General features: G+C 47.3%; 1 protein-coding gene across 4 annotated transcripts; it reads left to right on the top strand.

Moving 5' to 3' along the window:
• Nucleotides 1–1,159: 1,159 nt before the first annotated feature.
• Nucleotides 1,160–12,988, top strand: DHX33 (DEAH-box helicase 33). 4 transcript variants are annotated; one of them, XR_013923097.1, is made up of 13 exons: nt 1,160–1,396; nt 2,807–2,967; nt 3,626–3,853; nt 4,588–4,758; nt 5,625–5,810; nt 6,525–6,636; nt 7,013–7,172; nt 7,598–7,686; nt 8,239–8,366; nt 8,902–9,105; nt 9,844–9,930; nt 10,632–11,805; nt 12,928–12,988. XR_013923097.1 is itself a non-coding variant. In XM_080357134.1 (12 exons), exons 1-12 carry the CDS (start codon nt 1,174–1,176, stop codon nt 10,938–10,940), a joined length of 2,058 nt encoding a protein of 685 aa, XP_080213260.1. In that variant the 5' UTR covers nt 1,160–1,173; the 3' UTR covers nt 10,941–12,898. The 4 variants fall into 4 exon arrangements, 1 of the variants encoding a protein (XP_080213260.1); XR_013923098.1 differs by having other exon boundaries at nt 10,632–11,052; nt 12,882–12,928; XR_013923099.1 differs by having other exon boundaries at nt 12,882–12,928.
• Nucleotides 12,989–13,586: the final 598 nt, after the last annotated feature.

Here is a 13,586-nt window from a genome sequence, read left to right as displayed (position 1 = left end):
AAACTCCATGTTCCTCTTAAATTTGAGAGGATAGGCTTACTCTTCACACATGTGGTTGTCTTGTTTAGACTCAGATTTTGCTGTTCTTAAACTAGCTATGGGTTTTTAACTTGTTTGTAGTCCAGGAGATGAATGTGTTGGGATCTCCTGGGGTGATGCTTAGGCCACAAGCAGCGTATTAGATTCTGGTAAACAAAACTGGTGACTCCACTTGCATCTGTATTTTGTCTGTTAATGGTTATGAATTAAGGGAGATTTTTTTTTTTCCAAAATATTATAAATCTTGCTCTCTAAGAGTACTAAAAATGTTTTGGGCAATGTTGCTCCGGGGTAGCTTTTGAGACAGGAATTGGGTCAAAACCTTTTTGTAGTTCAGTATTTAAGAGCCTCTTTAGCAGTTCACTGGTGGAACGTTGTGGGGTAGAGATGAAGGTAAAAGCCAGCCCTGCGGCTGGGATAAAACCTGTTCTAATCCGGAGTCCTGTGGCTGGGGCAGGTGATGTTCCCCTTCCAGGGGACAATCTCTTGTCCTTATACAGCCATGCTCGTCTGTGCTCGCTCTTCCAAAGCTGCTTTCCTCACACACTTCCTTCCAGGCATATGGAGCATATGAGATTGTACTTGCTGCTTTACTGAATAATACCCCAGTGTCTGTATCTGGGAAGAACTTTGAAGTGTTGCTGACTTGTGCTACAGGACAAAACTGAATGTTACTAGCAGATTACTGCCTAACATGTTATTTAATGACCCTCATGGGCAGCCTGTCCCACAAAGAAGTGTGTTTAAATGCCAAAGTCCCCTTTGGAGCGTGTCTGTCAGCCGTGCGTGATGCCAGAGCGTTTGTGCTGATGGATCATAGACTGGGATGAGGGGGATCTTGAACCTGCCTGTCTCGGGTGTTACCTGTGGGTCAGCTCTGCCCTTCTTGGCTGACTTCAGCATATGTTTGGGCTCTGGGGGTTTTCCTGCGGGGAGCGCGGGTTGTGCCGCGGTCCCGTTGTCCCCGGTGGGCGGTTGGTGATGCCCCAAACGTGGGGCCGGTTGCCATCACGGGACTGCATCTCCCACAATGCCCCGCGTCGCGTCACGTGGGTGTGACGGCGGCGTGCTGACGCCATCGAGGCGCAGCCGTCGCCAGGGTGACAGTGTGGCCCGGAGCGGCGCAGCGCGGCCATGCCGGCCGGCGGGGACGGACCCCCGGCCAAGCGGCCCAAGGTGGCTGCGCCGCCGCCCCCCCGCCCCGCCGCTCAGCCCTCGTCCTCCGCTCAGCCCTCGTCCCCCGCGCCCCGCCGCCACCCGCCGCCCGTCGACTCGCAGCGCCGCGCCCTGCCCATCTTCCAGGCGCGGGGGCCGCTGCTGAGCCAGCTCCGGGGCCTGGACAGCGCCGTCCTCATCGGTGAGTGCGGGAGCCCGGCCGCGGGTTCCCTCAGGCACTGCGGCGAGGGGGCTCCTCGCAGCGGGTGTTCCCGGCGCGGGTCAGGGCCGGTCCTGCCGGGCGGCGGCGGGCGGTGCGGCCTGTGAGAAGTGGGTTTGGGTGTAAACCCGAAATGTGGTAAATTAGTCATATTTTTACTCTCCAGCTGTACTAGAGAGAGTTCAGAGGAGAGTGATGAAGCTGGGGAAGGAGCTGGAGCAGAACTGTGCTGGGGAGTGGCTGAGGGACCTGGGGGTTCAACCTGGAGAACAGGAGCTGAGGGGAGACCTTCTGATCTCTGACCTGCCTGAAAGGAGCTTGGAGCCAGGGGAGTCGGGCTCTGCTCCCCAGGAACAAGCGCCAGGAGCAGAGGAAACGGCCTCAAGTTGCGCCAGGGAAGATTCAAATGAGATATCAGGAAAAAATTCTTCCTGGCAAGAGTTGTCGGGCATTGGAACAGGCTGCCCAGGGCAGTGGCGGAGGGGTTTAAAAGGCATTTAAACAACATAGCTTAGTGCTGGAGTTAGGTTAGGTTGTGGTTGGACTCAATGATCCCGAGGGCCTCTTCCATCTGAAATGATTCTATGACTCTTTGCTCTTCCACGCACCTTGTGCTTCAAGGCAGTTTCACTTGTGGTGCCTCTAAGCACTGGGATTTGTGCTGCTCTATCCTGCACCCAGCGAGCTGTGCTTTTTGTGTGGGTGTTGTTGTGAGTGCTGATGGCAGCTTTTGCTGATTGTCGCCTTTGGTAGAGGGGTGTACACAGAGTTTGTGTGGAGGAGACGGGACAATGTTGGTTATGTTGCGATAGTGCTGTGTGGAGGGAGAAGATGTTCACCAGAGGCTGAAGGGACCATCTCTGGGTTCAGGAAGGCACAGAGCAAGTCTTGCTGGTTTGTCAGTGCCCTGAGCGCTCCTCTAAAAGAGTCTCAAACCGTAACTTGGTACTTGCTGTTGTGAGGAAAGCTTTGCTTTGGTTTCCCTACAGCTTTTCTTTAAAACTTGGTAGTGTGTAGTGTAGACAAGGCACAAAACCAAACCAGCATCTATTCCTTGCTCAGCATGATTACCTCTTTATGGTGGCTGTGTTACACAACAAATGCTTCATATCCAGACAGACCAGAATATGTTTCTAAACCAGAATATGGCTGGAGAGAATCTGGGTAAGATGAGTTTTGTTGAGGAGTGCGCTAGTGACTAGAGCAGGGCGTCTGGGCTCGCTCCCTGGCCTGCCACTGCTTTACTATGTGACTTTGGGCAAGTTGGCCACCCTCTTCCTGTCTTCAGCCTCCTCATCCTGAAATATGACTAAATTAGCATAGAAAAATGAGTTGGGACTTTTCATTTGAAGATGCTGAAAAAGTGAAAAACTCTGTTCCTTTGTTCTTTAGGAGAAACGGGCTCAGGGAAGACCACTCAGCTCCCACAGTACCTTTACGAAGCAGGAATTGGCCGCCAGGGCATCATCGCTGTGACGCAGCCTCGCAGAGTAGCAGCTATATCCTTAGCTACCAGAGTCTCGGATGAGAAGAAGACGGAGCTGGGGAAACTGGTATGTTGCTTTACAAAGTTGGTTTGGTACTGCAGTGCCAATGGGACTGTATTGGGGCTTAATGGGTAAGATAAAAAAGAGCCATGGGGTAGCAGGTAATCTTCATGTAATAATATGCCTGAATGGAAAAAAATAGCTGTTTACCTGCTTCTGTGGCTCAAGGGGGTTTATGTTTGACTCTGTCATGTTTTACTTCTTGATTATTGTGTGTGTTCCTCCTTTTGAAAAAATACTGGTTAACGAATAAAAAAATATTGCACTCCCTTCCATTGCTCCCTGTGTCAAGAGTCACTGTCAAGAGGAGCAGAGTGCTGAATCTGTGCAGATCCATGAATCTGTGGGAGAAAAGTGGAGGAGAAAGACTTCTACATAAAGTCTTCAGAGAGCATACGGTGCTTTCTAGCAGGGAAGAAAGGAAAGGAAACCTAGAGCATTTATAGAATGCTTCTAGTTGGGAAAAAACTAATTAGTATACAATATGGGGAGCTTCCTTTGGGTGAATTATTAGATTTGCAAGACTAACTGCTCACAGACTGCAAATACACCCTTATGCTTTCCGGAGTTTCCCCGGAGATCTAGCTGGCTCTGACCGATACATTGGCCAGTGTGCTTTGTAGTAACTTTGTGCTTGTGCTTTCTGAAATGATTTATCTCGTAGGTTGGCTATACTGTACGCTTTGACGATCTCACATCTGATGAAACTAGAATCAAGTTTCTGACAGATGGAATGCTGCTTCGAGAAGCTATTGGGGACCCGATGCTGCGGAAGTACAGTGTTGTTATCCTGGATGAAGCCCATGAGAGGACAATCCATACTGATGTACTCTTTGGAGTGGTGAAAGCTGCACAAAAGAAACGAAAGGAACTGGGCAAACTGCCACTGAAAGTACGTGCGTGTTGGATGGCAGCGAGGGGCAGGGCTGGGGCTTGGACCCTGATGGCTATGAGTGCCTCCTGGGGTTTTTCAAAGTGTTTGAAATTTCAGCCGTTTCTGTTCCTAAAAAGCCTCTTTAAATCTGAATAGACAAGGGTGGCCAGCTTATGTGTGGGCCTGATTTAACTCATCTGAACAATGTACCTGGTCAGCTCCTTGCTGCCTTTTTTCCTAAGAGCTTAGTGGTTGTTAGTTATAGACTAGGCACGTTTGGGGAGATTTTATTACTGTTGCTGAGAGCACCCTGGATACAGGAGCTGTTTGTCTGAGATGTCAGCTGTATGATGTGAACATGTATGTGAGTGCACGAGGGAGTGTGTGAGTGCATGTTGGTTTGGGTGGGGAAGGCACATAGTGGGACTGGCAGGTCCCAGTGCAGCCTTGTTCAATAGACTGTTGTGCAGCCTGGCTTTGTGGACACTCAGCTCTCTTTATTAAATGGCAGAAAAGAATTTTAATGCATCTTTACTCATTTTATCATACCAACACATTACACTTGTGTGAGACCGAAGCTGATGGCTTTAACAAGAAAAAATCACTCTCTTCTGTCTCAAACTCTGTGTGCTTTTTGCTGTTCTGAGCCTATATCTCAGTCTCAGGAAGCTTGACTTGTGGCTAGTCCTGACTGGTATGTGTCCTGCGGGGTCTAAACTTCAGCGCTAACCTCTCCTATGCTCACATTGAAGGTGATTGTCATGTCGGCTACGATGGACGTTGACCAGTTCTCCCAGTACTTCAACAGAGCTCCTGTTCTCTATTTAGAAGGCAGGCAGCACCCCATTCAGATCTTTTACACCAAACAGCCTCAGAGCGATTACCTCCACGCAGCGCTGGTGTCAGTCTTCCAAATTCACCAGGTATGGCAGTCCCATCAGGTTTGTGTCTCCCTGGGGCCATGGGTTGTTGGTCAAGGGGACTCCCAGGTTGCTGTAGCAGAAGAGGTGATGTGAGACGTCCCTGAGGCGCTCACTGCATCCTTTGGGAAAAAGAGATCGTTGGGAAGCTTGCTGGGTTAGTGAGTTGGATTGGCTCACAGGAAGGGGTTGGCAAAGGCCAGTGTTATTCCCGAAGTGCAAAGACAGGTTGGAAGTGGTCAACTGTACAGAGCCTTGGCTTGCGGGGGGAAATCCAGGCATAAGCTGACAGTAGCAGGAAGCTGATTCTAACCTACTGTTGAAGTGTGATTGCAGAGCAAACAGAAATGTATTAAAATAACAGCTCATAGGCATTTTGTGACTGAATGTTTCAATGCAAAACTGCCAGATGGTTACACTGCATTTAATGCTCTGAAGGTGCTACTGCTGTTAGGATTTTGGGACTTGCACATCAAGGCTGGAATTGAAAGGAGACCACTAAGCAAAGCGCTCTGATGTCAATTCCTACCTAATACCAAAATGCTCCTCTCACCTGAGTTTTCTGTGTGTACTGGCTCGTACCTGGGTGCTTGCTGGCTCTCTTGTTTGCATGTCCTGGGCAGTTATTTAACAAAATAACCATGTGAATTTAAATGATTCCTCTATCCTGTTAAAACTTAATCCTGTAAAATGTGGTTTACTCTTCTCCTCTAGTGAGTCCTTTGGGACCTTCAGGCTGTTGCCCACCGTGCACAGCATCTGTCTTCACTGTCAGGACATATCAGAAGATTTGCTGTCACTACAATCTCAGTTCTCCCTCCCTATCCAAACCATCTTAACTTCTCTCTCGCTTTTTCCTCTGGCTCCAGGAAGCACCCGCTTCTCAGGACATCCTGGTGTTTCTGACCGGTCAGGAAGAGATTGAAGCAATGACCAAAACCTGTCGAGACATTGCTAAGCATCTCCCTGACGGCTGCCCACAGATGGTGGTGATGCCTCTTTACGCTTCTCTGCCCTACTCTCAACAACTCCGCGTCTTTCAGGCTGCACCCAAGGTCAGGCAATACAATGGGTAAACAGGATGAGTTAGTTTGCTTGCATGAGTTTTTGTAAGAAGCATGTGGAATTTAAGGGGTTAAAGTAGTCTTTACTGATAATAAGTAAATAATGTCCACTGACTTTAGGCTGAATGGTTCTAATCTGATATAAGATGATGCAACTGTGATGGTATTGACAGATACATACAGCAAGTCATCTGGGATCATTAAAAGAAAGAAAGATTAGGGGGAGTGAAAAGGGCAGAGGAACTGAAACTTGCCCATTTCATAGGAATTTTATGTCCATATCACAAAAAAAAAATAGCAGTTAATGGGCCAAATACTAAAAAAGCTAAAAACCTGGGCATATTTGGCAGGCCCATAAGAAAAGGAAATGGTGTTGCCTCAGGCCCTTTTGTACCTGTTCAGCAGATAAATTAGAATTCGGGTCATGTGCCAGAAATGAAACCAAAATGGTTTAAAGCTGTATTAATGACAGCTGTCCTGGGTGATGTATTTTGTTGCAAGAAGTGTAAACAAAGGTTTTAGGAACTGATTAGGAACTAGAGATGATCTTAATTTACAGCAGCTGGCATAGCAAGCGTGGTGTGTGGTTGTAACATGCTGCAGTGATATGTAGGCTTGGCTCATACTGGCCAAAATCAGCAGCGTTTCTTTGTTGCAGCTAATTTAAGGTGGCTTTTGACTGGTTTATTTTGCTTTTTCTTCCAGGGCTGTCGCAAGGTGATCCTGTCCACCAACATTGCAGAAACCTCCATCACCATTCCAGGAATAAAATACGTTATAGACACCGGCATGGTCAAAGCAAAGAAGTACAGCCCTGGTGAGGAATTCTAAGGAGCGATGCAGAGGCTGTTTTCAGTTTTGTAGAAGTTGTTTGAGGCAATGAGCCTCACTGGCAGCTGATTTAAAAAACTCTCTGCACTGTCTAAATTAATGTCCTAGGTTTTAAGTGAGGGTTTTTGATTGTTTTTATTGGTTATTAGCAATACAGAGGTAAAAGTCTGTCAAATGAATCTTCTCTTCATGGATACAGTCCATGATAATTACCTTTGCTTGAGAGTGCTAAACCAAGTGAAATCTGAGCAGTATTTGAGTGGCAAACCCTGGGATTTTTTGTTGTTAATCCTATGAAGTTATGTTTTTCAAAGCTGTGTGTTACACAGACATAGACTGAAGCGATGCTTTTCCATACATAGAAACTGGTCTGGAAGTGCTGGCAGTCCAGCGGGTGTCGAAGGCGCAGGCTTGGCAACGCACAGGGAGAGCGGGGCGAGAGGACAGTGGGCTCTGTTACCGGCTCTACACAGAGGATGAGTTTGAGAAGTTTGACAAAATGACAATACCTGAGATACAGAGGTGGGTACAGAATCCTGATACCATCATACTTCTTGCCACACCTCTTTCTTGTGCTGTGACAGATGGAGCTGTGTAAAGAACTGAACAACAAAACTGGATCTAGGGTCTGACTTTTAAGAAAAATGAGCTGTGGAGATGTTTAAACAGAAAAACTAGGAAGCATTTGCTCAGGGTGGTCAGTTGAGCTCTAAGTCTCCAAGCACACATGGACAATAGTACTCTTGACTTTCCTCCAAATCTTGGACTGGTCTCTTACCTTTCCTGGTTTAGGAAGTGAGGCTTCGCCAGCCTGCATTGGAATAGTCTCTGTCAAGCTGCAGCACAGATCTGAGCAGTCTAGCTCAGCTTATAAGCCAATAAAAGATAAAAAATATTTTTTTCAAAAAGGAAGAGAACCATCTCATTGTTTTTTTCTGTCTATACAGGTGTAACCTGGCCAGCGTGATGCTTCAGCTCCTGGCCCTGAAAGTTCCCAATGTGCTCAACTTTGACTTCATGTCCAAACCATCTCCAGGTAAGTGGATAGAAAGGCGGCTTTGGAAAAAAAAGAGATATGAGTTACTGAGGAATTGCTTAAAAATCAGGTCTTCAGGCCAGCCTGAGAAGATAAAACGTGAAAGGCCAGAGCTGTGGAAGGGGAGCTGCCTCTCTCCGTTGCATCTTCTGGTGCTCCAGAAATCTCGAATTCACGCACTGCTCATTTCTTGGGTTCACTGTCATCAGAGCAGCTGCAGTTACAGCAGAGAGCTGGGGAGTTCAGCTCCTGAGCAGAGCAGGGAGCAGTTCTGGGTCTTCTTCCAAGAAAAGCGGAATCTCATGTGGCTTCTGCTCTAAGCTGGAGATGGCAGCTTGAATTTTACCTCTGGTTTTGCTACCTAAATTGGAAAAGATGTTGTACTGGATAGAGGGGGATAAGCCATGGTTTGCGGCACTAATTTTTCTAAACAGAAAGTACTTTTTTCCTTCTGGCCAGGGAAAAGAGGTAGTGATGGCACCAGCAGAACTTTCACATCCCTGCCAGTGCCAGCCAGGAAACCTCACAGCCTGAACATCCTTGTTTTGACAGATGCTATTCAAGCAGCGATTGATCAGCTGGACCTGCTGGGAGCTGTGGAACGAAAGGGAGATCAGCTTGTCCTAACCCCCCTGGGAAAGAAGATGGCAGCCTTTCCTCTGGAACCAAAGTTCTCTAAAGTAAAAATGGCAGCAAAATTAACTGATTTTTATCTCTTATACTCTTCCAAGTACCACTGGCTTTTCTCTTTTAAACTCCTTAAACAAGGTCTGGAATTTGGGGTGACTGCAGCTGTACTGGTATATTTGCAATGCGCTAATGAAGCACAGCTTTATTTCTAGCAGTTTCCTTGTCATTTTTTGTTTAATTCAGGGAGATTTTTTAAAAGATAATTTCTTTCCTCTGACACCTCTGAAGCTGATTTCTGGGGTTGCTGGTAGCACTGTTTAGCAGTTTCATGAAGTGTCTGATGCTGTAGTGGATTTTAGTCACCATGTCTGTACTGTATGTGAACTGGCCAGTCTCAGGAAAGAGCGTGACTGTTGCTGTTAAGGTGCTTGGTGGGCCCATAAGAGGATTTACAGTTGGCTCTAGGCCCAGATGTTTATGAAATTGTCCTAAACAAAGCTTGGTGAAGCTCCTGGGCTGCCAGTGAGCAGGAAAATCTGCCCATCTGAAGTCGATCAAAAATCAGTTTTGTTCTGTGATTTGCAGACCATCCTCATGTCCTCCAAGTTCCACTGTACAGAAGAGATCCTGACCATCGTGTCACTGTTGTCGGTGGACAGTGTCCTCCACAACCCCCCTGCCCGGCGGGAGGAAGTGCAATCCGTCAGGAAGAAATTCATCTCCAGTGAGGGGGATCATCTGACCCTGCTCAGCATCTACAGGGCCTTCAGAAATGTCGGTGGCAACAAGGTAGGATGCCAGTGCTGTCTGGGCTTCTGGTGGTGATGAGAAGCCTTTTCTGGCCTACCGCAGAGCGACAACTGCATCCTTCACGACTGATGCAATATGCATCCTTCCAAAGCAATGAGAAGAGAGGACTTACTCATCCTTTATAATTGGAGAAAGCTGTTTGAGTGCTGAAGGTTCCTCCAGGAAGCTGTAGCAAAACCTGTTATCCAAAGCTTCCTGAGGCCAGTTCTGTAATCAGAACCAGGGCTCTTCCTTCTCTGGTTCCAACTGAAAACAGGAGGGAGTGGGAGAGTGTTGAGACTTGCTGATAAGTACCTAGACATGCTCAGTGGCAAAACACTGAGTATATTTACAAGCGGATTTTGATTTACCCTACTCTACAAACTCCTCAGTTTGATTTGTAGGTTTGTGTGCCCCATTCCTTGCAGCATCTGTTGTTCTTGTGTTATTTGTTTTCGCCACCTGTGGGGTAGCAAGTGCTGTTGCTCTGCACTCAGTGACCTTGCAGTGCAATTCTGGTTGGGAAGAGAACAACAACAGGCTGTTTCTGAGCACTGTGGGAGGGAACGTAGGCAGAGGGGAGTAAGCGGGTAGAAATATGACAACGAAATGGGTTAGTGCCTTTTTTCTGAGAAAGATTGTGTGTTTGGAGGATTCTGCTTTTCATGGTATCCAAAGACTGTCATGTTTCTTGGGTGAAAAAACGGCCCCTTCTAACTCCCAGCATCTCTGCTGCAGGGATGGTGCAAAGAGAACTTTGTCAACAGCAGGAACATGATGCTTGTGTCAGATGTCAGAGCTCAGCTCCGGGACATTTGTGTAAAGGTAATTTGTGCCATACTGCATTTCCGTGTTTCACCTGTTTGTATTTTTTGGTTTGTTCCGAAACTGATTTTGCTGTGCATCAAGTTCCAGGAGTGAGAAAATGTGGTTTTATTTTCAGTCTCTCTTGAATAGTCAGGTAAAATTCCTGACTCTGCAGCTGCTCAGTGACTTGAGGCGAAGAGTGAAGGGGACCTCTGGGAAGGCTTCTTGGGTAGAGGACGTTTTTTCCTGAGGGGTTTTGCTGCTCTAGTGTAGATGTGACCGTGCTGTGTGTGCCACTGCGCCATGTCAGCCTCGCCAGCCCATGCCGGCTGGGTCCTTTGCGGATTTGGGTGTTCAGTTAACAGCAGCTATTATATCAGCACTGCTCCTGCCAGTCACAGAGCACTGCAATTGCTGCTGAGTAGCTTGTGGTCTGTGTGTGTGACGTGGGAGCCACGCTTTGGCACCCCTGTCCCATTGTGGATGCCAAAAACTTGCTCCTAGAGAGTCTTGATGCATTCTGCAGCTCATCTTTTGTTTGCTAGTAGTCTGGATTAGCCTAACATCTTCCTGAGCTGAATTCCTAGCAGTCCTTCCTTATTTCCTCTGCTAGCAGGATTTCTGACGCCCAATCTCAGAAGCCCACTGAAAGGGGCTGTGTTTCCCTGTGAGTGTGCACATACACGCTACTCACTCTTGTCTTTCTCGCTGCTGAACAGCTCTCGATGCCGATTGAGTCCTCCCGCTCGGACACGGGGAACATCCGCCGCTGCCTGGCTCACAGCCTCTTCATGAACGCGGCGGAGCTGCAGCCGGACGGCACCTACAGCACAGTGGACTCGCACCAGACAGTGGCCATCCACCCCTCCTCCGTGCTCTTCCACTGCAAGCCTGCCTGCGTGGTTTACAATGGGCTGCTCCACACCAACAAGTGCTACATGCGGGACCTGTGCGTGGTGGATGCCGACTGGCTATACGAGGCAGCGCCTGACTATTTCCGCAGGAAGCTCCGGACGGCCAAGAACTGACCTGTGTTTCTGGGATCAGGACCTACAGGATTCTTAGGCTCACCCTAAGAGACTCTTTTTTTTGATTTGTAATGACTGTACAGGAGCAGTAGAGCTTTGCCTTGAAAATAAGGTAAAAACCTTAGAGGAAAATGGCTTCTCCATGAGAAACACAACCTCATGAGTCTCCATGGCTTAGAACAATCACCCTTTTTAACAGTTAATCTGTAAAAAGGGAACACTGTATGTACTCTGCGCACATGCGTATTTGCATGTGCTGAATCTATACTGGGGGCGAAAGAGGAGTTGGCATCAGCTTCCAGTTTTTAACGCTTACTGGAGTTTCACAGGCTTGTATATGAGGAAACAAAATCCTAAGAGCTCTTCTGAGCAGACTTCGGATTTTTGATGATTGTGCTTGTATCCTTAGCAAGTTTTAAATGTCTACATGCAGGGAGAAGTATGCCTTTTTTTACTGTTTCTAGGAGGGTGGTGCTACTGTCTTTTACCTCATCAAACGTCTTTCTGCCTGTGTGTCATGTTCACCCTCATTTGGGACAATCCAAAAGCCAGTGCTGGGGATGTGCTGGCTTGGGCAGAGCCTCCCTGGCTGTGTCTGAGCCTCAGGCTGACAGTGGCTCCTCGGTGAGGTTGTCCAGCTGCCTGCATGTTTGGAATCGTCTTTGTTCGTCCTTTTTGCTGTTAAGATGTGATGTTATTCCTCAGCAAACCCTTCTGGTTTCCTGACTCTTGTCCGTGCTTTGGATTTTTCACAGCATCCACCACGGCTGATCAGGCCAACTTGAGGAAAAGTGGCAACAGGAAACATAATCGTCTTTTAAAATACTGGAGTTAAGAAACTAGAGCTGCTCCAAACGGAAAACTTGTTAGTGGATTTATTCCATTACGACTGTGTTGGTGTGGGGAAAAATGTGAATTGTTTTTTAAAAGATATCCTAAGTACGTCTAAAATAACCTCTATGGGAGAGGTAACTTCCCATTTCAACAGAGTCTGTTGAAAAGCATATCAATTTATACAGATTTTTTGGATGAGTTGAACTAAAGCAGGTTGTGGGTCTGAAAGGATGGGAGAGGAAGCTGTTCTGCACACGCAGAGTCATTGCGCAATACGGTGACATTAGTTTATGCTGGTTGTGGCGGGATTTTCATCCTGTGACTAAAGTGCTGTTTAGTCTTTGTATCCTTCAAATAGCAACTTTAAAAATAAAAAGCTTATAATGTATTAACATGGCAGCTCAGGGCTGCGGTCGTACCGGCTGTTGACAAACCCTTATTCCCTCCGTTTGCTCAGGGAAAGCTCCTGGCTTTGCTCGTGATCACCGTTTTCTTTGCCATAATTTGTTCTTTCTGGTCACACGCATCACAGTTACACAACACATTGTAAATGCCATTTTGTTGGGCTCCACTAATTGGTTTTCTCTTGGAAAACTGGGGCAAATACCTTGTTTGTTTGTTTGACTGGCATGTCACTTGTGCTGATGTGCAAATCGCCATCCCAAAGAGCAAACGGGGGAACCTGGTGTGTCTGGAACAGCCTCGTCTCTCAGCCTGTTCTGGGGAAGGTGATACTGAATGTCTGCAGGGTCGCAGTGGAAACAGACACACATCCCTGTGTTGTGCTCCTTTGCACTATTGTTTGGTGGTTTGGCAAAAATACAAGGAGATAAAGTGGTGCACAGGCAAAACTTGCCATTTTTGTATGTACGACCAGCTGTGGGTTTGGATTGGCATTTCAGGAGTGTGCAGCTATTTCAGTTGTTCTCCCTGACTTGAATTGCAGGGAATTATCAGAGCGTTGTATCTATTTATTGGTTTTACTTCAGCTGTAGAGGAAAATAGAGCATAAGCACATTTTATTTGGGCAGTCTAATTTAACAGGCTGTTTAAGGGAGGGAACGTATCTTTATTTAGAACTAATTTGTATTTTTTTTCAAAATAAAGATATAATGGCAAAATTCGCAGTCCTGGGTGTTGTTTTGTGAAGCAGGAAAGCTGTGTGGATGGAAGAAATGGTCACAGGACATTCAGGAGTTCCAGTGTTTGCAGTTCTCATGGGAATGTCGTCATTTGAAGCAGACTGGGGTGTCTGTGCAGATGTTAAAGACAAGATGTTAAGGTGGGTCAGTGAATCTTTTGTTCTGTTCCTCAGGAGAGGCCAATAGTGCCAACTTCTAAACAAAGGGAACACTTTACATGCGAGAACAGTCTTCCCTATAGAATATCTTAATTGCTAAAGGAAAAAAGAAGAAAAAATCATATTTTCTGAGTAAAAACATCGAGGTCTTGCCAGAAAGCTGACTGTTCTAATAAAGCGTGGGGTAAAGCTTCCACTATGGACGGTGCTTTTCTTGCTGCAGTCAATAGGGAAGCACTACATGGTTTGGTTTGGTTTTGTTTTTCCACATCGCTAAAGCTTCCTCTGTGCCTTTATCGGTGCCCCAGCCTCCCCTGAAGCCTCTGTACATACCGGTTCTCTGTACATGCCGCCCCTGCCCCGTCCTCCCCTCCTTTTTCATTTTAAGTTGAAATAGTGTCCACGTTCTTTTCTGCCGGGTCCGGGACTCGAACCTTCGTCCCTCTCCCCGCCGCGGGGGCCGCTGGGTCCGGCTGCCGCCGGAAGCGGGGCGGGGGGTTCCGGGGCCGGCG

Source organism: Nesoenas mayeri (genome assembly GCF_963082525.1).
Source record: "Nesoenas mayeri genome assembly, chromosome: 20".
Lineage (NCBI taxonomy): Eukaryota > Metazoa > Chordata > Aves > Columbiformes > Columbidae > Nesoenas > Nesoenas mayeri.
Note: the sequence above shows the minus strand (reverse complement) of the source record. Positions and strands in the feature narration are given on the sequence as shown.

Excerpts from the sequence above, each read along its gene's own strand:
- DHX33 (XM_080357134.1), top strand. The coding sequence starts at position 1,174 with ATGCCGGCCGGCGGGGACGGACCCCCGGCCAAGCGGCCCAAGGTGGCT. Across the intron at positions 1,397-2,806 it reads GGACAGCGCCGTCCTCATCG|GAGAAACGGGCTCAGGGAAG; the intron begins GTGAGTGCGGGA and ends TTTGTTCTTTAG. Across the intron at positions 8,367-8,901 it reads TGGAACCAAAGTTCTCTAAA|ACCATCCTCATGTCCTCCAA; the intron begins GTAAAAATGGCA and ends TGTGATTTGCAG.